The following is a 25,801-nucleotide window of genomic DNA, read 5'->3' on the forward strand; positions in this document are numbered from 1 at the left end:
CGATAAGCAACACATTTGTAGAAGGAGGGAGCTTCAAGTGATTATAAGATGTAACACTTCACATATATCGTGTTTGTAATAAACTTCCATGCAGTTGTTTCTGACCTGACGGACTGAGGCCTCTCTTCAGGGACACTGCTCTCCTGTGGCCAAAACTCACAGTGCAGATTCTAGATCCTCCCAGTGTTAACACTTTGTTAAACCATATAAATTAGTTCAGGACTCAAACTTCTTGTATTCTAGAGACTTATGTGTATAAAGAATCAACTTTGCACTTAACTGCTACTTAAATTAAAGTTGAATTAAATATCAGTATTAATGAATTATATTCTATCAATAGAAAACCTTTTATTTTCGAGGTAGGATTTTAAAAACAGTGGATGCAAGCAAAAAAAAAAAGGGGTATAAACCAAGTCACCCTTTAACCTGGACAAATAATAAAGTCTTCATTAGTGTCGTTAACACATGGAAAACGTCACGAGGCCCAATTCTTTGAAAGTTATGGCTGTTGAGGTCGTCTGTAGATCTCAGATGGGTCGTAGAGACCTGGTATAGATCCTGGTCTCCTTTCTCATGACTTGATCTAGGTATGGATTTGTGAACATATGGATCTGTGTGTTCTTTTCTCTTGAATGTGTTTGTTTTTGTGTTTATCTTTGTGTTGGATCATTCATCATTTTATCCACAGTGTAAATGATCGATTGTTTTCTAATTGTGGGTACTTCCTCTAGTTTGAGTCACCTGCTCTGTCTGTTGTGATATTGAGCCGATGATGTCACTTCCTTTTATCACCATGGCCTATATAACGCATAAGTGCATTTCTGTTTTTATCTTTATCATGCATTAGCCACACTACTAAAGGCTTTTATTTTTGCAGAGTATTTCGGTCTGTTTCCTTTTTTTCTTCCATCAAAATGTACCATCCCCCCACCAAAGAGCAACATGTGGGATTTGTTTGTACATTTATTTCCAAACAGACGCTCTCCTTTTTCCCCTTTCAATAATTGAACAGTTTTGTTATCTCAATTCCACAGCACTGACAGAGCAGGAGCCACTGAGCAGTTCCCAGGACAGATAGTCTCATAAAAAGATTTATTTTTTCCAGCCCAAATTTACAAAGGCAAGTTACAGAGTATTGTATAAAAAAGAACCATGGTAATGTACACTTTACACAAACTCCTGACGGGAGGGAGAAAGGAGGAGAAAGAGGGGAGAGTTCTGAATTTCTCACACAGAAAGAAAATGAAGACATTGTAAACATCCTTGCGAGTACCAGTGGAGGTACTGTAGGGAGGAGGAGGAGGAGGAGGAGGGTGAGGGAGGTTTGTGTGACGGTAGGTGGATCAGAAAAAGGACAAACAAGCAAGTGTCTCTGTGTTTTCACAGAAGAATGTTCAACTAGGCACCAATTGAGACAACTGCTGGCCAATAAATATACTCTTCACCATGAAACAAATACAGTCCTGCAAAATACAAGAGCCAAGCACTTTCCAATATGTTGATAGCAAACATTACTTTTCTGGCTTTTCATACACTTTTAGTAATATATGATTTTTCACTGGGCTTCGCTTACTACCGAGATAACATGACTACTCTCAGCGAGAGAACAAATGCACTTGTCACAACCATTGTCTGATAAATCTATATGAATGCAGTCAGCTGGTACTAAAACCCATCGACTTTAAAGACAACATCACAGCTGCCTAGATTACCCTCACAGATTAAGTACAAGTCAAACACCACCACATTCAGCTTATTCGTGTCAGCCATTCTTCTTTAAAATGCGCAAAAAAAGATAAAAACCCTCTGCGAAGAATCCGCGGGACGAGAAACTGGCGTCTGATTTACTCGGAATGTCCAAGAAACCTCAAAAACAAAGCACTGCAGTTTGGTGCTGGTGAGAAATGTCTCGACAAAGGTCCAGAGGGTGTAAGACATGAGATCAACCGGTGGCGTGAAGACTCCATCACTGTGTTAAATGGAAAAAATAAACTACAACATGGTGGGAGGGGAGATTAAACGTGATTGTAAAACCAATACAATCAATAAAACTTTATTTAATGACTCTCATTGTTATGCTTTAGAGGAACGTTCACAACCCACAACAGCACAGTTTGGCATCAAACCTTCACTCTCTGACCTGAACCAGTTTCTGAATGAACCGGCTCAAAGCAGAAAATGTGCCGTTCTCACACCCACAAACAGGAGCGCTCTCAAAATCAATGCAAAAAGCACACGGATAGAATTTCACTTACAACCCCTGAGGTACGTGAGATGTGTAATTCAAAGCCGAGGGGGGGACCTCTGGTGGGACAGGCCGTGCTGACAGTCGCTCTTTCAGTAGATTTCAACTAAACCAGACTGGGTTTAATTTTACAGAGTAGCACCACCAGTTTGAGATCCAACGCAAAGCCTCGAGCAACAAGCTTCTTTTCAGATGCAACTTTGAGCCTTCCGACTTCAGTCGTGTGTGTGTGTGTGTGTGTGTGTGTGTGTGTGTGTGTGTGTGAGAGAGAGAGATCGGGTTCGCTCTCAGCTTTTCACCGGCTATTCCTTTTTAATGAAGTTCATTGTCTGTGTCGGATCGGTTCGTGTTTGCTCTGCGGTCGTAACAGCAGAAAGAGGTTTCAGGGGTAATTTCATGCACTTTTTGTTTAACGTGCCAGTAATCGAGCGCACAGCACAGGCAGCAACCACACAAAGAAAACTGGTGTCTGGCTGATCAGACTCACTGACCCAGTTTTTGGGCTGAACCAAACGCTAGCCGCCAGCGAGAAAACCACGCTAACGACTGTCTGGGTTGAATGTGTGTTGTGGTGAAGTCACAAAAGCAAGCGAAGCACCAAGAGAAAGGTTTGTCTTCCGACAGCGGCTGATTCACCATTTTGTTTTCTCTTAATCTGACAGAGTTGTCAGTTTAAATATTATTGAGAGACGTGGACCTGGTCAGGTCGGAAACGGTGGAATCGCTCCCTGCGTGTTAACATAAATGGAAAATTCCCGATGATGTGCTTAAATGACCACATTTAAAAAAGAAAATCTGCAGGGACATAACAAAAGCTACGGTGTGATCTGAGCACAAAATGCTAAACGCTGTGAAAATGTTTTCTTTAACAGTGAGAGTTTTAAACAGTTGCATGCTGGGATACGTATAAACACATATGCACATAGGAGAAAAGTCTATTTTACAGCAGAGGAATACATGCGTTGAATGAAATTTCACATTGTTCACAGATAATAATCAAACCCGATGAGCTGAATGAAGCTACGGTAAAAAACAAAAAAAAAACCCCAACAAGTGGCCCAACGTGAAGACAATGCCCTGTGAACTCGTCGCTTGCTAATGTGGCTTCACCGTGTGAGCGAGTTTAAAAGATGGACGTGACCGATTGATCGAGAGGAAAATCAGGACGACCACCAGCATCAGACACATTCAAAAGATGAACACAATGATATGGAAACTAAAATATTTCTGAGAAAAGAAAACATGAGTAGTGTTTATTCTCCATTGAGGTGTGTGCGGTCCCTTCGCAAAACATGACGACATCATCCCTGAAACAAGAACGGAGGGTTCAAAGTGGATGGGAATTAACAATGACGATGGAAAATAAAAACTTCAGTCTCAGGCTCTAAAGTCTCTGAAGGAAGCAGCTGTTGCCATATTCCATCTCCCCCCCAAAAAATATAGCCAAACATTTGTCAAGTTAAGGATATACTGTTGTTTCACGGCGTACGAGAAAGACAATGAGTTGAAATCATTTTTAATATGATTCAGTCTTTAATTTAGTTTGACTCCTCTTTCCCATCAGCCACCCAACTCCCCAGAATCACTGCCAATTTCTTTCTGCGTGCGACAAAAGAACAATGCAGTCAAAAAGGAAAATAAAACAACAACAATAAAAGCTGTTCTGGCAGTCCAATAGTCTCTTTTTGCATTGTATTTGTTGACAGTGCAAAGACTAGATAATCAGCGGGTTGGTGTTTCCTCTGCGTGATGGGGCAGAGCGATGGCTTTGAACCTGGGTTAATATCAGTCCTGTTACAGTCCAAGGTTTAGAGAGAATTTGAGGGTCATTTACGAGGGGAGGAAAGAAAAAAAAAATCATCTGCCTGTCCTTTTCAGCAGAAGAAATAAAAATATAGATAGAAACACCATTCAACTGATGTCTAAAAGGTAACACCCAGGAGATCTTCTTCTCATGTGAGCCAGTCACATGAATCTTTGCAGGGTTGAGGTGTGACGGTCGGGTTTCCCTGCGAAAGATACAAAAAGGAACTTTTGTTAATCGACAGAATACTTGAGTTTTTTCTTTTCAGTTTTCAACAAGTTAGAAGACTTTTTAAGAACGTAATGAATGAGATTTAAGAATTATGTCAAGTACGACAGATGTGAAGGAATACAGTCCCAGAATGACTTGCACATAATTAAAGATACGGTGAAGTAGCCGAGCAGATAATATGCTGCGTTATCTTATAACTACAGACAGAGACAGTAGGTTTGCATTGTCTTTTCCACAGCAAAACCATGTGGACAGCGTATAATGACAGACAGATTAAAAACTACACATATACTTAATTTAAAGCGCGATGAAAGTAGCGTTAAGCAACGTAAACATAATTATAACCTACCTGACCTTATTTAAGACCTGATGCATAGTATTTAAAAATATTTAGGACTTTTTGAGGCCTAAACATTGGATAATAACATTTGAGACTTTTTAATTTTTACTGAACATATTAAAGACATGAAAAGAAAAGGTGAAAAGGTTTCATAAATAAGTTGTGAAAGGTTATTTAGCCTATGCTCGTTGATAAAATGGGTTGGACAAAATAAAAGAGGAAGGGCAAAAAAAATATAATTGTAAACTCCAAAAAAGGAGCATTTTGGACAAAGCTGGTAACAGAGTCTAAGTGTTTATTTATCAGTTGCAATACATAGGAGCTTCCACTAGATGTCAGTGCAGGCTGGAGCATCTGTGTTTGTGTGCTCTCGCTCCATGTCTCCATTATCAGCACAGTGATCCTCTTGTCCTCAGAGGACCACTTAGAATGGATGAGCTGAGGGGCTAAACGCTGCCCTGCATATTGTGCTAGACTGCAGCAGAATAACAAGGGTTTAGTTTGGCCGGGATTTGTTTTCTTTACAAGTTGCTGCCTCCGAACACAAATGTTGAGAAGAGAAAGACGAGAGCTGGATGTTCTTTTCACATCAAATCAAATGAATGCAGGATAAAGAAACATCAGTTTTATTTTTACATTTCTACACCTGAGCCAGTGCTCATAATATTTTAACTGGAGCTCCGTGCATTGTTTGTTTGAAGAAGAGGTTCTGCCACCTGCACTTGTTAGATTTGCAAACAGTGCTGTGTGTTTACCTACGTGTCTCAGTGGGCTTGTGTTTTGTCTCACTGTCAGTCTTTAGCCTGTCTCTGCTGCTGAGGGGATTTCACTGTTCTCACCTGGGTGGTGAGTGGAGGGAGAGGGCTGCTGCTTGTTGGCTGATAAAGAGAGACCTATGGGAGGTTGTAAAATGTGTTGCTAACAGCGATAATGCCTCATTTACTTCTGAGTTTAGATCGCTCAATGGTCATCTGCCATAACTTAACAGCCCGCATCTAATGACAGTGCATTAAGTCTTCTGGAGTAAGGGCCTCGTTTTATTTAAGTAACTGTCTGTGATCTTTTTTGAAGGAATGGTTGGTGCAGTGAATCCCGTGAAAGCTAAGTCAAACAGGAGAGGTAGGACTGACTGACCTGTGGCATAGGACAGGTCATATTGCCCTGAGAGCAGAGGGTATCCCAGGTGGTGATGAGAGGGCATGATGCGCTGGGAGGGCGAGGAGCGCGGCCGATCTACGTCTCTTTCCCGTTCCCTCTCCCTCTCCCTTTCCCGATCTCGGTCTCCAGCCGCTCCTCTGTCCTGCTCTCGCTCCCTGTCGTGCGGCGGCTTGTCGCCTACTGTGGGGGATTTGCTCTTGTACTGGCTGGCGTGCTGATGCAGGATATCCAGGGCTTTGGAGTCTGTTGCCGTTTTGGTGACAGTAGGGCTAGCACGAGATTTGTCGCCGCCCTCCTCACCTCCGCTTATTTTACTTCCATACGGAGAAAATGGATAACCTCCAGGTAGATACGAACCTAAGAGGGATGAAGGAAATGTTTAGAATTTATGTTTCTACAGAAAACAAATTTAACAATAACTAATGCTCTTATCTATAAAGGTTTTACCAACTTCTGCAACATACACTGTAAATATTGAAATATAGTTGACCTGACTGGGGTCAACAGCAAAATACAACACTTTAATTTAATCTACGGATAAAAGCACCTTAAGCTTTGTGCCCCTGTAGATGATGTATGCACGAGATCAACAACACAATTTAACATACATGTTGAAAGACAATATAAAGCCATCGCGATTAAAAAAAGAAGACACGTGTATGTAAATTCTCTAATGTAGACTATTTTGTCTTTTTATCTAATTTAAAATCAATCGTAGACGCTTTAAAACATAGGTAGAGCCAACAGCGTAATCACTAGTTCTAATCCAGGGCTTATGTAAATCTTTTTTTTACCAAAAGAAACCACAAGACCCACTAATGTCATTGAGGATTAAACTCCGTGAATGCCATTAGACTGCATGTTTTGAACCAGTTAAACAGCTCCACACTACCAGTACCACTCACCTATTTCCTATACATCCACAGCATTAACAGGGGCAATATTGGGTTCAGTATATTACCAATGGATACTTCGACAAGCGCAATGGAGAAGCCAGGGAGCAAACCACCAACTTTCCAATTAGGGAAAAAAAAACACTTTGACTTTTAAACCGTTGCTGAACCAAAGACAATCTAATGCATTTAAAACCTCTGACATTTACTAAATTTGGAGTCTATCTAAAGTCATACCTGGGTAATTCTGCATCATAACTGAGGGCATGCCCCTGTATCCAGGGTGGTTGGGGTCATAGCCTTGTCCATAGTGATATCCATGCATGTAGGGCATGTATCCTTGGTGTTGCGCTAGTGGTGATGAAAACTGCATGTGGGGATTGGAACGAGAGTCTTTGCTCATAACCCGGTGGTCCTCAGAAGTGATTCTGGGATCGCTACTTTCTTTGCTGTCCTCCTTGGGCACACTTTGACTGTCCTTGGGCCTAGGCCTGTCATCCTTTAATTTACGATCCCGTTCCCGTTCTCTGTCCCTTTCGTCTTTCCATCGAGGTTGCTGGTGTTCGTCTTCTGCTTGTGGCTTCTGGCTTTCTGGGAATTGCTGAGGAGGGAGAAAGAAGGTCCTTGTAAGCACAAATCACATCAAGCTGTAAAACATTCTCACAACAGATTCACATGCATATTTACCACTGTTATACTACATTTGTATTTACCTGTCTGTACCATATGGTCTGCTCCATCCCTGCCTGACCTCTGGACTCAAGTGTTTGCTTGGAGTCTTCCTTTCCATGGTGACCCCCTTCAGTCAGCTTCATCTTCAGCCCCTCAGCTTGCTGGGACTTCGTGTCCTCCACCTTTATGCTTCCAATGGATTTGGAGGAGAGCTCAGAAGGCGAGTCCCTCAATTTTCCTGGGGGTTGTGGTGTCTTTCCAAGGTCTGACTGACTTGGGGCTTTGGAGAGGCTTGGGGGCATGGGGCTCTTTTGTTTCCACTCCTCCTTCATGGAGGCTTCCCGTTCTTTTATGGCGACATCTGACTTCTTCTCAGCAGCACGATGCTGTTCAGCCATCTGTCTTTGACGCTCCTCGTACTGTTGCCGATAGGCTGGGTTGGTGTTCATCAAGTGGTTATGGTAGGCCTGATCAGGATGATATGCATATGGGGGGACATAAGCATACTGGTTGTAGTAAAGAGGCTGCATGTACATGTTGGATCGCTGTTGAATGACTGATGGTTGCTGTTGCTGCTGCTGCTGTTGCTGCTGCTGCTGTTGCTGCTGCTGCTGCTGCTGCTGTTGTTGTTGTTGTTGCTGTTGTTGTTGCTGTTGTTGCTGCTGTTGCTGCTGCTGCTGTTGTTGTTGCTGTTGTTGCTGCTGCTGGCCAGGAGCACCGATGTCAGGTTTGCGATCTTCATGAATCTCAATCTTGACTTTTTCCTCACCTTGGTCCTGGTCTTCTTCTCTTTTGATCTTAATCTGACCTTCAACCACTGGGGTGCCTGGATTGGGCCCACTGACACTGGGGTTGACATAATTAGGTGAGTAATATGCATCATAGCCGGCATAGTACGGGGATTCTTTGTTGGGTGTCGGATTTGAAAAAAGTGCTTTTTTCACACTTTCCCTGATGGCTTGGTCCTCCGTCCTCACTTTGACACCACCTTCTAGTTTCCCTTCACCATCTTCTCCAGCATCTGAAATGTCAGAATATGCTGGGCTATTAGTTTTGACTGAAGAATTGTCAGCACCATTTTGGTTTACCGCATGAAGTGGCGTGAGAGGCTGCGGCATCCCACTACCATCTATCCGACTGGCTACACCAATAGATGGGCTAGGGGCATTGTCTGAAAAGCTGTATATCTTGTCAGCCTCAGCCTTCATACTGGCCAAGCGACTCTGATGAGGATCTGAGGAACCATTGAGGAGTCCATCCCCCTTAATTCCTTGATCTGGAGGCTCAGTATATGGAAGCTTACCTTCCTCTAGTTTTCCACCCTTTCCCGAAGGCTTGGGGCTGTCAGCTTCCTTCCCACCGTCCTTTTTCTTCTTGTCTTTCTTCTTCTTGTCTTTGGAGCTACTTGAGGCAGGGTCTACAATGGCAGGGGGTTTAGGCTGTGTCCCTTTCATTTGGGGACTCTTGGGAATACCTTGTATCATTGGGGTAAGCCCTGGGGAAGAATTTGGGTTTCCAGGAGGAAAAGAGTACATCTGCTGGGATGCTGCAGATGCAGGGCCAATGGGCCGTGGTGATTTCATATTTTTCTGGGCCATTTTATCAGCTTTGAGGCTTGCACTACCCTTTTTTGACTTCTCTGATCCTCTCTTATCATCTATACCATCATTACTTGCCTCATCAGTGAGGCATGGCCCATCCTCACATCCGTCCATCGGTGTACCTCCTGTTTCTGGATCCATCTCAGCAATTTTCTTTTTACTCTGCTTTGAACCAAACTTGCCAGGAGATGGGGAAGGACTCTGAGCCTCAAAGTTCCTGCCTTTTGGAGTAACTGAACGTGCTGGAGACAAGGATCCTTTCTGAGAGATGGATGCTCCATTACAATTTCCTGGTTCAGGGTGGAGAGTTGAATCCTCTCCATATTCACTGTCTCCATCTAACTCCAACTTTATGTCATCATCATTGTGGGCACGGGCTTGGTGGTACTTGAGACCATTGATGTGCTTGTACTTCTTGTTGCAGTTAGGATGTGGACAATCAATAAGAACTGGAGAAGGGCAGCTGCGATCGAGGGGAGGTGGAAGTGGCTCAGTCTTAATGGAAGAGATAGGCAGACCTGTTGGTCCCACCCCTCCACTGTTTGAGTTTGTCCGCATCCGTTTGTTACCTTTGGTGTCCTCTGAGCTAGAATTCGGCTCCATGTCTGAGGCTGGTTTGGTCTTGCGTTTCCCAGCTGAGGAGGGACTGGCCTTGATGTCTTCTGTGTTACTGTTGGGTGGAGTGCGGCGCTCTGATGGTGTCTGGCTGCCCCTTCGGCCCTTGCTGTTCGCTGCAGCACGTGTCTTGTTGTTGGTGGTGCCCTTGTTGTCTGATGAATTGCTGTTCTCATTGATAGGGGTGTTGCTATTCGGTCTCATGCGCTTGCCTCGACCACGGCCATTCCTCATCTCCAGATCACTTGTCGGGGATTCACAAAACCTGCAGTAGTGTTGGAAAATTACAGGTAAGAATTACTGATGTCACTGCATCAATGGGTGATTCTAAGACCTGTTATTTTTGAAATTACTATTGCTGGAAATTATAATAATACACTGACAAGACGCACTTAATGATTTTATTATTTGAAGTTTTTTTAAACATTGAATCTCTGTTAAAATGCTTGAATGTTATGATCAACAGTAAGAATAAGAATTTTCTAAAATGTATCTGTCTAATTTATTTGAATCTGGAGGGTGAAGATGTGTTTCACAGTTTCTGTAAAGTAAACATCACGATTTATTTTTCGAAAACTACACGAAACCAAAATATTTGATTGTCAAGGTTAAAACAAAAAATAATAAAATAATCAGTGTTGACAATTGTAGCGCTGTTCTGGATGAGGTTTGTTCATATTGTAACTGAGAATCTCAAATACTTATTCCAGATTACACTACGTGTCTCACTACCAACGTTAACAACATTGTTCTATCGCTGTGTTCTCATTTAATATCAACCTGTTATTTGTTAATATAAGTGAGTAAGGACTTGTAACAAAGCCAAGTGGAAATGAAAATATTTGAAGAGACATAGTCATTCAAATACTTAAAATTACAGTTTGGCCTTATCTCTCCACAACAGTGAAGTAATTATCTTTCTGCGCAGCAGTGGTTAGTAATCTGTGACTAAAAGAAACATCAGGCTGGAATGACACAGCTTCCTCCACAAGTCTCTCTAAACAATTTCAGCCCCAGCAGGGGATATGAATACAGCCGTAGTCTGACAGTGGTGGAGGAATTTAGACTCATTACAAGCCCAAGTTTATATTCACTCCATTGAAAGCTTTCTGAATTATTCATGGAGAGTCCCTAATGTAGTCATGCTGCAAACTGTAAGACTATGTTGGTTCAAATACACCCCAGCAAACCTCACTTACTGAGCATCATTGTGATTTACTGTGATACATTAGTGTGATACAGCCTCGCCTTGTTTTCCATTAGCGGTGCTTTAATCTGAACTTCTTTTTTTTTCTACATTGCACTTAAGGATGCATTTCAAATATACATTTATATTAACACTTAGATACAGAAATGAAAGCAGCTGCTTGGGAATATATCTTACACAACCTGTGTATTTTGCATAATGAAGGCAAATATCCAGAAATAAAAAACTCTTAAGCTGCCACCCACTTAACTCTGATCTAAAAAATTGCAGCTTTGTGTGATAGAGAACGTTACACTGTGTTGAGGAAAAGCTATCAGTCCAATAAATGGATTCTGCAATCTGGCTTGCTAGAGTAGCTCTCTATTTCATCTACCTCCTCCTGGGATATCAGCCTTTTCCAGTGAATCCTGTTTCTCTAGGCCTGAGATAAAGACCAACATGGACTTGGACGGTCCAAATGCACATTGGTAAATAGGTACATTATATCCTTGAGTTGAATTCTATTGCAGTAGATTCATATCAGCCAGAATATGAAAAGGTTAAGAGACTGAGTGCAGCCTGGATACAGAGAATGCACCAGTTATTCATAGTAATCATGACTTCTCTACCTTGGCATTTACAACTACCGTGTGTCACAGTGAATTCTTTGTACAATGCAAAAATTATGCAAACCCGGTGGATGTAGCAGAGTAGTTTTAACAAAACCAAACAAGGGATGATTCATTAAAATAATTAACATAATAATAAAGAGGGAATAAAAAAAGGCTCCTTACCTGGGGGGAGCCCAGTCATGGCGAGTGCAGTCCAACAGGGTTCCCACATATGTCTTGTTTCTCCAAGTAACATTGACCACCAGCATGCCTGTGAGACAAAGAATAAAACAGGTCATTTACTTTGGGTTAACAGCGTCAATAATCCAAATTGCGCAGAATAAAATACAGTTCATTATCAAACCCAAGAGAAAATGTTATACAGTGAAATTCATGTTCAACTGCCTGCACTGTGCGAGCACAAATTGCATTGTGTCTGCTGCATCAGCATGGTGATCTTTGCTAAAGGGTGTCACATGCAAGGCAGTTATACAATCCCGAGATCCTATTTTAATCACCATCACACAGCAAAGCCGCAGGGGCAAGGCTGACATATCTTCTAAACGACTTGGAACACACTCAGATGCAGTCAGTATTGTAAAACCTATATGAAATACTGGCAGAAGGTCTCACTAAGAATGATCACACTGAGGTTACCAGGGAATACTCAGTCACTGAACACTCTTTCCATTTAAATAAGCCATCTCACAGACAAAGGAGGTTTCCCTCAAGAAGATTTATTTGGAGGCAAATATTTTTTTTAATCGTCCTCCGTCTCACTTTGAAGCCCAGATATTCTCTACCTTGGGGATAATATGGATCAACCACTCCAGCTTCCTAAAAACAAGCGAGCGCCTCCCGGGTTACACCATTTCAATGTCAATGGTTCAGTTTGACAGCTTATAACCGAGTGTGCAAGAAAAGATCCTTGACTTCCTTGGAATTGCTGCAATCCGTCACACTTAGACGCTTCGGTGTTGCCATTTGGCGAGTGTGAATTTGGTAGCACTGGGTGTGAGCTACACAATCTGACCTGTGCTGTGTGAGATACCCGACCTTGCATTTGAAATCTATATTTAGTTCCTTTTAAAATGTGTTTCTCTTAAAGAAACCGAATACTCTCCACTTGATTGTGAGTCACTGGGACGCCACCAGATTTGCACAAAATTACTCAACGAAATCCCTGCACTATGTACATTGAACTGCAACACAGCAGAGTGCAGATTTTGCCAATAAATTTTAAAGTAAATCATCAACCAAACAGCTTCAGAGGATTAAGAGCAACGACCGTGCTGAAAAACATTGTGGATTTATTGCCCCCACCATCCCCCTCACTCCCCAGTGGTGACCTCAGCTTGCCACTTCAGCACTGCAGAGAAACTGGAGGCTGCAGTGAGCTAACTTATCTAATGGCACAGGAATGCTGGCTGGCAGCTTCCATCCCTCCAAGCATTTTATTAGCTTAGGAAACCTTTCTTGCTCACCCCATTTTCCCTCTCTCCTTCACCCTCATTTCCTCTTTTCAGTGGTATAACCATCCCCGGCTTACAATCTTTTTTCCTCCCACACACAAGTCACAGTTCGACCTCATTTTTCTCTTGCTGCCTTTGGCATATAGCCGCGAGTGTGTAAAGGTATTTATATATGTTTACAGGAGCCTGCTGACACTCGGCCAGGAGTCTCTTCCTTCACTCTATGGTCTAACAACGTGAGTGCTTGGTCAAGGCTAGCTCCAACTGTTCATGATGTTTGCGTGCACCAGGTAGTGGAGGGGTCCTCAAGTTCAGTTTTTCTGTCACATTAAGGAAACACAGACCTTTTCTAAAATGCCTTTAACAGCCCGTCCCCCTAAGCCCTCCTAACACTCCACCACAAAATGGCTCTGGCAGCTGGTGGTGGCAGGATGTAAATCAAGGCAGGGCAAATGAATGACTGACTGAATGAATGACTCGCCTTTCATGATGTGCTTTCTCTACTGAGGGGTTTAGAAATAAACCATGAGTTGTTGAAAGTCTTAAATGATTTTAAATTAGCATTCAGTCTTTGTGGCCCTGTTCAGACATCAGATCACGAGTGGACAACTTTGAATTTAGGTGTGAACACACCAGAGATGGATTGAAGACTCATTTGAGATGTGATCACTCAGACCACATTCAGAGATGGTCTGTGATGCATATGGCCACATTCTTTTTCAGCGTGCAAATGTGTCCTGGGCCACATTGAAGCCCTGGCCTTTCAACTGATGTCCTCTGGCCTGCTACAGTTTCACAATGAACCGACAATACTTCACAGTGCTTCCCATCCATTGATTTATTTGTGGCCACAGCTACAATATCAACTTTGACCATTAAATATTGATTTTCTATATACTATTTTTTTTTTTTTTTTAACTTTTTCAAATGAGTGAAAAATAAAATTTAATTGCAGAGCAGTGCATTGACTCGCTCAGCCACTCCTGGTGAGTCCTGCTCTCTCTCTCCCCTCTCACTCTCTAATAAACACAAACAAACCAACACATGGACAAACACATGTCAATATTTGACTGGCTAAAAACAATGTATATTGGTCTGTGTACAGAGCTATGATGTACGACTTGTTTATTGGCATACAGAGCAGGAAAGTGAGATCCCATCACAAGCGGGGCGCATGTGGAGATGAATTTTAATGCCAAACGAATATGGTATTACGAGAATTGTAAAATGTCTTTCCCACTTGAAACAGTGGCAGGACAACTGATGCTGTGTTCGTCTGCCACAATCTAGATGATTAATGGGTTCACTCGGTTCTGTGGAAACAAAACCCAACCCAGGACCGTAACGGAACAGGTCCCAATTCCACTCAGCCTAATCGTGTTGGGTCTTGTTTTACTGCTGTGGTTCAAACCTCCCTATGTCAATACATCCAGTGTCCAAGTAGATTTTAATGCATCCGGGCTGAAACCAAGCTTATTTCAGCTAAATTAAGAGCCGTGTTTCAGTTCTCTCTCCTGCAGGGTCTGTTCGGTTCGACCACATTTTGGATCAGGTCAAACAATCCTGTGTCCATCAGATTGGGTCTGGCTGAGCTTCGGTTCCACTTGCATGAGCTCTGTCTTTTCTGAAAGTTGACTTATGCCCATGAGGGCTGGTAGTTTAAGAGTAGCCTATTTAAGATCTCCAAATTGAAATGTACTAATACATATATATAGACATATAAAACTAGCATCAATAAAAAATATGCCTCAGAAGACACTGTAATAGTTAACATTATAGGCCAATAGCTCAAGTTTCCCAACGTTTATGTCTTTGCTTCAGGCTCAGAATCTCTGACATGCCTTTTTATAGACACTAACCGTCGTGCTTCCTCCTGGCCACCCTCCCATGTCGAAGCCAAGGAACTCTGTAATCCTGTCACAGTGGCCCCTGGCTTCTGGGTCACCTCAGATCTCTGCCTGTGCAATATTTTCTGAGGCAGTTAATAAAGTAGTTCCTTTCTAGTTATGTGGGACATCTCAAGGACATTCAAAGAGATTTGGATGCATCTGAACTCAAAAGGGAATGGTGCTACAAAACAAGAAATAGTTACAGACTCAAAGATATTTCTGCACTTCATGCTTAATTAATTTACCACAAATGTTAGGCTCTGTAAGGCTTTCAGTGTGCTACATACCGGTTTCATTATGTTTGGTTCGCACTGCTAGGTCTAATTACAAGTTAGTAGCTAAATTAAGCATTACTGAACCACATTTTCAGCATTCAGAGGCGTCTGTCTCGCCCAATGTTATTTGGACAAAGTGTTCTTCTTTTGTATTTGACACCTACTGGCCTGGCATGCTTCAAGGTTTGCAGTTGTTTTTGTGTTCTCGTCTGGATGAAAATGTTTTGTGGTGTATAAACGGCTTAAAGAAGTTGCATCAGTGCTCTGAGAGTAAATTTCCAGCCAATACAATTTAACTCTGAGGTAAATACAGCTTGGATTACTGTTCATTAGTAGCAATAATAACAGATGTTGAAAAATCATTCTTTATCATTATTTTGTTATTGTCACTTTTCTTATGAGAAATGTACAGTTTCTCATCCATAACCAGCCTTTAATGTGTTGATACAGTCTTATTAAACATTTACATTTTTGTATTACACAACGTTTGACTGATAAAACTAAATAAGCAATTTAGCAGTTACAATGCTGAAGTGGCCCAAATCCAATTCTTCAGCCGTCAGGTCACTCTGATCTGTATTTTTCCACATACGTCTGAACAGACCAAATGTTAGTTTTTCCGTATCAAATCTAGGCCACTGTGACATATGTGGTCCTAGATCTGATTCATATCTGAGCTGTGGCTATGCGGTTGCTGTCAGAACAACCAGATTGAAATTCATGTTGCTTTTGACATAAATCACAACACAGTGTTTTCACTGGACTAGTTCAGGGTCTTTACAGTGGGAATCGGAATTCGCAGAACTTCTTGGTAACGACATGAAAATATGCTCAAGGATACATAAAAAGACAAAGATTAAGTTTCACTGCTAGAAGCCAGATGAATTACACTCTCATCCAAGGAAAAATTTTCAAGCTGTCGGAACAAAGATGTCAAAGTCAAGTCAGTCTAAACATGGAAAGCCCTTGACAAAATAACCCAAACAAATTTCCCTGTGGCAGAGAGGAAATTACACAAGAAACTGAGACGACTTTCCATTCATGCTCATTTGTTTATACACAGGGAGCTACATGTTTTGTTTTGTTTTGTTTGTGAGACACGGTTTCTCTCTTTACTCACTGGATCAGTTTCAGGAGAAGAAACAGACTCCGGTTCAACGGTCAAAAAATAAAAACTTGCTCTTTGGGAGTTCAGTTCATTTGGGATTTGTTCGCCAGAGGAGGGTTGCTGTGAGGTGAAGGAAAGGGGTCAGAGTGATTTGGAGCAAACCCAGTTCCCTGCACTGTGCCCCCCCCCCCGTCCAATCTCCCCTTTGTGACAGCCTTATTAGGGTCACTCAGGACAGCTGAGTGAAGCTCACATTAATGAGAGGAATTGGCCAGTAATTTCACCACTCGTTTCCTTTTAGTGCCGTTGAACAACAAATGGCAACTTTCCTTCGGTGCTCAACTCCTCTGCGTACTTGTGTAGGATTACTTAAACAAGAGGGTAATGCAAGGGGGGAAAATGAAGTCAGGAGTAGGTTGTCGACAGCACGGATGACTGCTCCCTTCAGCTCTGAAACTCCCCTCCTCCCACGTGAACCCATTTCATTAGGTTGCAGAGGGGCCAAAATATCAAGCTCTCTGCTGCTGGTGAGGGGGCCATGGGTTCACTGGCTGACCTCTGCTCTGCTCCAGCTCAACATGAATTCAGTGGGGTTAATGGCATTTTCACTGACTGACCTTGTCAAAATGCCTTTGTTATGTTTGCAAATGGGAGATCACGTCTGTGTCATGATTGAGCGTGACAGAATATGCTGTTCCCACAAATATCAAATTAAAGGTTTCTATTTGTCTTTTAACATTTAATGAGTTGGAAGTTTAACAAGGCAAGTGCCAGGAAAAAATAATTACGTGAACGATTACCAGCACTTGCCATTATCGTCTTTTGTACACAGTCAGATACTAATGTAATTATTGACAGATTTTACAATCCCCCTCCCCCCCCTCGTATCCTGCTAGAAAGCGGTTCTGTCCTCATCCCATTTTCTCTGAGCTAACAGCACCCACTCATCAAGGTTGCATGTGGACAAGAAAGTGAGAACAATGAGAAAAATAGTGTCAGTATTCATTATGGAGAGAAGATAAAAGATAGCCGGGTGCTGCCACAAGCAATAACTGTAACTTTGATAAATGAAGCGTTTGAGCATTCAAGTGTCTGAGCATGTTTCCAACAGTCCATTTTAAGAGGGTTTCTGCAGTCTTGTTGCATAAAATGAAGCCGAGCTTGTCCAGTTATGTCAGTGTGCAGACTGACCTTATCTTAAAAACTGTATGCGTCACTAATAGCACTGGAGTGGTTGTGTAGTGGAATCTAGTATTTGTAGTATTTTAAGCCCTTTGTTCATTAGCAAGTAATAGTAAATCTTTAGTTAGACAACTCTGTTTTAAAACAAATATTTTATTAGTATGGATGCAGCCATAGTGCTGGTCGTTAGAGCCAGCCAACCATGAGAAACTGCTTCTTCTATGTGTCTCTGGTGGAAATACACAGATTCTGGACAGAACAAAAACTCAGTGAGTTGCAGCCCTGCAACACAAGAACACACCTTACAAATTAAGCACTGTTTGAATTTTAAATAGTTGCACAAACATTAAGCAAAGAAACAAACATCATAAACATGCCCTATCTTGGCAATACAGTACAGTGAATGTACCAGAAAATGAGACAAGGCTATGATTGATGATTTCATTTCAAATTTTAGAGCATTCAAGGGAGCCCTATCTGAAAAGTTCAGGCTGCATCCCAGTTCACTAGAGGTAAAAGTGCAAAGTCACTCTCACTGACAAGAATAACAGCCTGTGAGAAGGTCAATTCTCTCATACCACCAAGAGGCAAAGGAAGGGAGCATTAGTATGCTTCCCACATCCACGCAGCATTATCAGCCGCATGCAGCAGTGTCTCCCTCCACAAAATCACTACATGTTTACTCCTACAGTGGGAGAAGATCACAAAGCAGCAGCCATGCATGCAACTGCCTAAAAATAAATAGTTGACGTCTCTACCGTCTTCGCATTCTTTTAATGTCGTAAATAAACTGTAGTGAGGCAAGGAGCCATTTCCTCAAATGTCACTTAGGTAAATCTGCGATCTCTGTTAAAACAGGCCCTCTGGTGTTTTTCCCTTAAAGGAGACGGTGCTATGGTTATGAGTCTGCCAAAGGCACATTACTCAAGCGCTTGTTGACGTTTATATAGCAAACATGATACCTTATGACAACCACTAGCAAAGCTTACAGGTCCTCCAGGCATATGATTTATGTTTCAAGAGTATTTTAGTGCTAAAAACATTTTCGGTTTTCAGCCAATAAGAAAAAGAACCAAGTGTCTGTTAAGAGATTTGATTCACTTAGGTGCCATCTTGGTAAGACCAACCGGGGACTATATTTGTGAGTAACAAGACAAGTCTCCTCCCTCAAAAAGTGCAGAGCTATCTATATCTTAAATTCCACATATTTAGACACGTTAGTCAATTCTTGACAACACGGGGGGGGGGGGGGGGGGGGGGTCCTGGTAAATTAGTCACTTCTACTGTTACAAGCTTGGTCAGGTGGAAAGTAAACATGGCTAAGGAAGTGGTAAATAATAATCAACAGAATGAGAGGTTGTCTCTTTTTGTTCTGCTTTTAGTGTCCTCTACAGTTAACAGAAGTTAGTCCTTTGTGATTGATTTTTCACTTCAACTTCTTTTTTCCCCCACTACAGGCCCCCTGACAATACTCGCTCTTATTTCAAGGGCAGTTTCTACAGAGAGTTCACAGAGAGCAGTCACCGCTCGCCTTTGTAAAAACATTTCCATGAGGCCACTGACAGGTGGTCTCCAAAAGAGCAAGGAAGCATGACTGGCAAGTGAGCTACACAGCCAAGGGCTCTTTTCATACAATATTCCCCCTCCTCAATTCCCCGACAGGCTTGGAGAAATAAAGAAAAAAATAACATCTCTCAAATGTTTATACAGGAATATCCGTTTCACACTGACCTCTGTTCTATTCAGCTTTTTACTCCTGTGCTAAAGCCCACTCCTGCGATGCTACAATGATGTAATATGTGTTGCATAAATAATCCATGAGACAAACATTTATCACAAACAGCCTGCATTATTTATCTATTAGGGAGCTTAAGAAGCTGTGGGACCTGCTCTGGGAATAGCCTGCTGTGTACAGGAGGGTCGGTGTGTGAGAGGCTGGGGGGTGAGTGCACTGGCATGGAGCGAAGAGTAGTGTTTGGCCAAAGGGGCCCCCTCTGTGTTCTCTCTACCCTGGAACAGGAGCCAAGGCGTTCCGGGCTGTGTTTCAAGAGCAACAAACTTCACCAGCATTTTAGAGATGACATTTGGAGGTATCAGCATGCTAAGCCTGGGAGGGGTTGGCCCATCGCTCTGCCAGCACGACCCTGGGAGCTGCCACTGCCTTGTCTACGCTGAGGGGATTTGTGTCAGTGCCGGGCCTTAAAATACCATGGCTCTTCACCCCCCCGCTTCTGTCTACACTCTACTCACCCCCAGACTGACTGACAGAGACTCACTTTGCCTCAGCTTCTATTTTCCAGTTTTTCTGCATCAAATGTCAAAAAGTCTGGGCTATTCGGTTCATTCAACAATCCACATATAAATCCAGGCTGCCAATTAAATCTGGGAAGATCGGAGTAAAAGTGCTGCTCAGATTGCACAGGGAGAAAAATGTATGTGGCCCCATCAGTCAAGATTCAGCTCGGAACAAAGGTGCAGCTCCTGTGATCGTGTTTTGTTAGGTGTCGCCTGCTTCCTCCTCATCGGTTTCTTTCATGGCACTCTGTGAATTGGGTGAGGCACAGACAATTACTGGGAGCCTGTTGTTCATTTACTCCCACAAGGCCAAAAAGGCGGAGGTGATGAAGCAGCTGTTGGTTGGCATGCTAAATGAAACGTGCACACATGCAGTGCATGCCTAAACAGCTCTATATGAGACTTGTCATGCAGAGAAGTGGGGGACTGCTCTACTTCACTGCTAATCAGGAGGCCTCTGCTATGTCTTTGGGGCCTCTGTTTGTTGCTCTTCCCTGGTACTCTGCCTGGATTTGCTTGATTTCCTCATTTGGTTCTCATTTGTTCCGTTGCCCCACAATGAGAGAAGTCTGCTCTCGCAGGTCTCTTAGGGAAAAACAACAGAATGGCAGTGCAGTTTGATGTGAGCAGCATCTGGGTCTCTTTCATTTTGAACACTAGCCAGTGGGTTGTTAGGGGCTTGTACCATTAAAATGATGTAGAAGGAATGCACATCTTTGTGTTGTTTAATGTTGTGTGCAAAATCTAATATAACAAAGGTTATTGAGAAATGCCTCTTTACAACCGCTCAGTCCAGAGTTACTTATATCTCCAGCTAAACAGATGTGCGACAGTTGCATATACAAAGAAGCTGCACACATTTCCGCTTCAGCACACTCAGGCTGTATCTACATTTTAGTTTAAAAACAAACCAATTCCAATTCCTGGATTGTGTATCGACCGACAGAGTACCAATCTGATGCCAGTGCATTTAACAAAATAACGTATAATTTTTTTTTACGACCTGGCTTCAGCCAAACCAATACTGTAGAATCTAGTTTGACAGTCTTTGTCAGAGTTGTGGGACATTCTATCGTGAACTATGACCAAATTGCTGACATTTAAGCAAACTCTGGCTAATGCTTTACTAACAGACATCACTTCTTCTTCGTTGCTCTGAAAACCTCACTTGCCAGTGGCAGCATAGTGCAACTGCAGTTCTGGAGCAGTGAGTTTTTGGTTGAAACTTATATACTAATATATCGATGCCTGACCCGATGCCAGTATCAAAGCCATTTCTGAGTGTTGGCAATGTTTTTCAATCATCTCAGTTTTTATTAGATCTGTTAAACTAAAACGTGGCCAGCAGCGTTTCAAAACATATCAGTTTTGAGTAGTTTGGATGGCAGGTTTTAACAGTGACATGTTTCCAAGCTAAAATGTGATATTTTAGATGTAACTTTAGTCATTAAACACAAAACTGAGGCTGATTCTTTCAACAATTTATAAGCTTCAAATATCATAATAATTTCATTTTAGGCCAAGACCACATCTCACAGAAAAACACAACTGAATCAACTGAGAGCCACTTCTTAGTTGCTGTTATCCGATAGATCTCTTCGGCTTCAAAGACAGCAAAGGAAGTTGGATCCAGGAGACCCTGCTGGTCTTTACAGCTCTGATGGCCATAACAACCTGTGAGTTACACCTGCAGGGAGCACCCCCCCACCACCAACAAAACACACCAGTACCTTCCCTCCCCACCACACCAGTCTTAAAACCACTCAAAGGCTCCCACCAGCCACCTCCCTACTGAGCCAGATAGAGTAGAATCAGGAGAAAATACAGCCCCATCAGGCCAAACCACTACCTCTTTCAGCCAAAATAGCAGCTTTGAGAGAGTGAGTGCAGGCAAAGGACAGACTTGGACGGTGAAAGGGAAGGGGGAAGGGCGAGGGGGAGGGTCAATCACTCTGTGGGAGGCAGAGAATGAGGGAGTGCAAACACAGTACTGGTGCTGGCTCTGAGCCATGTTTGTGTCACTAACAGAAGCAGCCCTGTCGACCCCCCTCCCCTGCCCCAACCCTTTGCCTTGCACTCAATCTCTCCCAGTTTGCTTGGAAACAGAGTCAAGGGGGTGGCTGCTGGATGCTTGGTAACAGAAAAGAGTCGCAATAGAGAGGAGGACAGGGGTGAATCAGACACAGCCTGGGGCTGAGCAAAAATCAAAAAAAAAAGGAGAAAAAGAGCGGAGGGGGGGGGGGGCACTCAATGGCAGGGACTGTGCTTTGGGAATGTTGATGAGGCAGGGACCTTTTCTGTTTAGTTCCTCCAAGTGAACCAACAAGCAGCACTGTGGATGTGTGGGCGATTTGTACTCAGCATGCCCGCAGAGCGACTGAGCGTGAGCTGCTTTGAAGATTAGGTGTTTGCATTATTTCACATGCACGACAGAGAAAGAGGGCAGTTTTTCAGACCCAGCAGAACCCGATAGCGCTGGTGATACATCTTAAAATTAAGCAAGCTGAATGCGCTTTCGATCAAAGGGAGGAAAACCGAGAGGGTCCGAAAATTTCACTCGGACTGCACTGCAGGAGAGGAGCCAACTATTTTCCCAACTGGCAGGCTTGCAAAAAAAAGGCTTTGTGTTATGAGGCATGTTGTTGAGAGCAGATATCTCTGTGCAACAAACTCCCGCCTGCAAAAAACAAATCAAGGCCACCTAAGACTTGCCTTTCAACAACTGTTCTTGTTGACAATATAATGCAGCATGTGTGCTGTTAAAACCCACATTAGTACCATCACCAGCTCCTGAGGCAATCACTGCATATCCAATTACTTTTAATGGGCTAAATATGTATAGTAATGACAGCAAGATGATTTTTTTAATTATAGAGACTTCATTAAAGCCTTGAAAAACCAATACCTCTTAGATATCTTAATGCAACCACACTGGGTCTATAACAGCAAAAAAACAAAATATCTCATATATTATTTTCTCTCAGAGTCCAGAACTCGTCTGTTTCACAGGGAAGATTTTCACTACAAAAGCTTTTTAAAACCACTTCACTTACCGTCCTCAGTTTCCTGCCACACAATGCCTTCAAGATTGACACTGGTACCAGGCTCGCAGGGCCCCAAGCACTCAGGTTCTGTAGCCAGGGCCACATCGGATGTGTTCACTGCCACTGAGCGTGTTCGCACCATTATCTGCTCACACGGCGAGGAAATCTCACTGTTGCCTACCGCGGCCAGGAGGTGGAGGGGGGGAGGGGCTGGCGTGGAGACAGGAGATTCCATCTGTGAAGCAAGAAGTGGGGGTTGAGAGAGAGAGAGAGAGAGAGAGAGAGAGAGAGAGAGAGAAAAGAAACACATGAGACACTTCAGAACCACTGTATAAACATGTACAGAGCAGATGCTGAGATACCGCCAACGGATGCCACAATGAGAGGAAGTGAAAATGGTGCTAAACGCATGAAAGACATCCTGGTATTTCAGCGGTTCACAGAAGCTGTTTTCAATCACCGAAAAAGGGTGATGCTGCATTTAGTGTTGTAATATGCCACTTTGTCTTTCCTCAACCTGAAAGGGGATTAGCAGGCAGAGGAGGTAGTTTGGGGACATGTGAACTGCTTTGACCACCTCCGAGGAAGGACAGAATTAGTTATGCAGGGTTGGTCAAACAATCCCTCCCCCAGCTTTCTTCTCTCGCACACAGCCGAGCGAGATCCATGACACCAAATTATCTCACAGACTGATCACTCATTAATTCCCTCAATTAAAGAGCTAGCTGTGGCAGGGAGCGCGCTGCTGAGGGTCAGTAATTGATTCCACCTGCTCTGACACACTGTGGCAGCAGTGAAGAGACAGCGGGACTACGTGAAAATGGAAAATGAAAAGAACAGGAAGGCAAGAGGGTGATAGGTAGAAAAGTGTGTAGGTGGAAAAGAGATGCAGGAAGACTGATGGAGATTTAAGGGCCACAGTGACACCGGGCCGCTCTGTATTCAAGGCATTCAACATAAAGCACTCCAAGTCATTAGCACTGAACTACGGGAGGAATGCCACGCTGCAGCCAACACCACACAGTTATTAATTGGGCATAAACCACTCGGTGCTGGAGAATATGCTGCCAATACTGGATCCAATTAGACTTAGAAGACAAAATAACAATTGACACATTGGATTGTAAGCATGTACACCCTTTAAATAATTGCTCTAATCTACTTACTGCTCCAAAGTGTGATGTGGAGAATTAAAAGAGCTTAACGCTGCAGATGTCACAGTAACTGCTTCATTTGGATCCATGGAATGAGTATGTTGGCTTCTGGTGCGGTTGCTCGGTCCATCACCTTTGTTCAGACTAAAATCTCTCAACTATTTGTTTATGTTTATGGTCCCCTCAATTTTTTAAATAATAATCAATCAACATCAAAATTTACCCTAATTCCCATCAATTTTCCATTCTATTTTACTAAACTAAGATAGCTAGATAGATAGATAGGTAAGATTTTATCTGCTTAACATCCATATCTTAGCAAAAACTTGTTGCCATGGCAGCATTAGAATTTAGCTCAAAGCCCTGCTGCTCTTTGCAAAACCACTCACACCACTGAGTATTTTAGCCTTTAGCCATCGTAGGCAGTAGAGTTGATGTGTATCTAGGGAATGTGGGGTTTGACAGGTGTTGACATGTACACGTCACCGTGATCCATTACTGCTGAATTCAAATTATGGGTTTTTCCCACATTTGCCTAGTACATGCAAAATTAAAAATGTTTTTACTGATTCTTTGTTTCCTCATTATAATTAGATTTGACTCATCGCGATTCATAAAATTAATCATTTGAAAACCAAACATTAGTCCCTGATGAAATTCAATATTAGCTCAACTTTCATGGTTTGCTGAAATGAGAACGGATTGCCCATTTCTCCCGGTGCTAAGAGGACGAGCAAATTAATGTGTGCAGAGAGCAACAGAGAGTCAGGCCTAACGACATCATAATCACTGTCTGTCACTTTCTGATGCATGATGCGGCCAAGCTGCAGGCCAGCTGAGTGAATGAGACAGGACAGGTAATCAGCCGAGCTGTCACCACACACTGTTCCTGGGCCTTATGGAGACACAGAGGGTCGCAGACAAGACCACACAACCTGCCCTCCTTCAGACTGACAGCCGAACGTTGAAAGGTGCAAACGGGTTCATGCAGAGCCTCCTCTAAATTGACTTAACTCCTCGAACTCATTGTGTTGACATTTTGAAAACTGACATTTCTGGTATTTTTCTGACCAAACTTTAATGGCATAGCAATGGCCTGGATATAACCTGTTTATTCTATTACATTGTTAGGTAGAAGCTACAAGGCTTAAGTTCTGTTGTTAAATTCACTTATTTCTTACTTTCGGCTGCCTGCTGTTGGATACCACTTATGAATAAACCCAGAGACCCGGGTGATTTAAGCGCTCAACATTAAGGGCTGTTCCATTTATTGAGCTCCTGTTGTTGACATACGTCTTCTGTTAAAAACTGTAAATCCAACAACCTTCAGCTTTGTTTCCTTAGTTAACCAACAACAAACAACAAAACTTTCATGAAAACAACTCATTTCAAGACACCCACACAAATTATTTGCTTTAGCTATCCCCATTTTTCATTCAAACCCTAACACACTTGACAATAGAGAATTGACAGAGTCTAAAATAGTCTGAAGACTGCAACTAATGATTATTTTCATAATGGATTAATCTAGAGGCCATTTTTTACCAACTATTATATTTTCTGGTCTATGTAATATCAGGAAAAAGTAAAAATGCATCATATTTTCTAAATATCAAGCTAATCTGATGCCTCAAAACCCGAAGATATATTTGAATCAATAGTGAACAATTCACTCCAGTGTTCCTGGGGTTAATAATTTCTATCAATCAAATGATCCTCATGAATTTCACAGATCCATCTTACATTCACAGTATGCGACAACCTTGCATGGATTAGCTTTAACTCTAATTTTCCACTTCAATTTTTGTTACCAGGAAGCTTGAAAGTCGAGGGAATGATTGTGTTTCAACTGTCACAATCAAAAGTGACAAGCAAGTAACCATTTTCTCTGTAATCGTATAAACGAATTAGAATTGAATCAAAACAGAAATGGGACTAGTTTACGATGTGCATGAACAATGCAACTCATTTCCATTTCCAAGTTCTATGAATGGATGAGTGAACAAAAGGGCTTGCACTCCAGGGC

At 42.5% G+C, this 25,801-nt stretch overlaps 1 protein-coding gene across 1 annotated transcript in view; it reads right to left on the reverse strand.

The window, feature by feature from the left end:
- Positions 1–1,075: 1,075 nt before the first annotated feature.
- Positions 1,076–25,801, reverse strand: part of znf609b (zinc finger protein 609b) — a 65,667-nt gene continuing 40,941 nt past the window's right edge. The window contains exons 3-8 of the mRNA XM_020099477.2: positions 22,631–22,856; positions 11,540–11,627; positions 7,385–9,824; positions 6,909–7,272; positions 5,755–6,135; positions 1,076–4,254 (exon numbers count right to left, since the gene is read on the reverse strand). Of these exons, the coding sequence (XP_019955036.2) occupies positions 4,211–4,254; positions 5,755–6,135; positions 6,909–7,272; positions 7,385–9,824; positions 11,540–11,627; positions 22,631–22,856 (3,543 nt within the window). The 3' untranslated portion in view covers positions 1,076–4,210. The remainder of the gene's footprint in view (positions 4,255–5,754; positions 6,136–6,908; positions 7,273–7,384; positions 9,825–11,539; positions 11,628–22,630; positions 22,857–25,801) is intronic.

The sequence above is a fragment of the Paralichthys olivaceus genome, chromosome 1 (assembly GCF_024713975.1).
Source record: "Paralichthys olivaceus isolate ysfri-2021 chromosome 1, ASM2471397v2, whole genome shotgun sequence".
NCBI classification, from domain to species: domain Eukaryota; kingdom Metazoa; phylum Chordata; class Actinopteri; order Pleuronectiformes; family Paralichthyidae; genus Paralichthys; species Paralichthys olivaceus.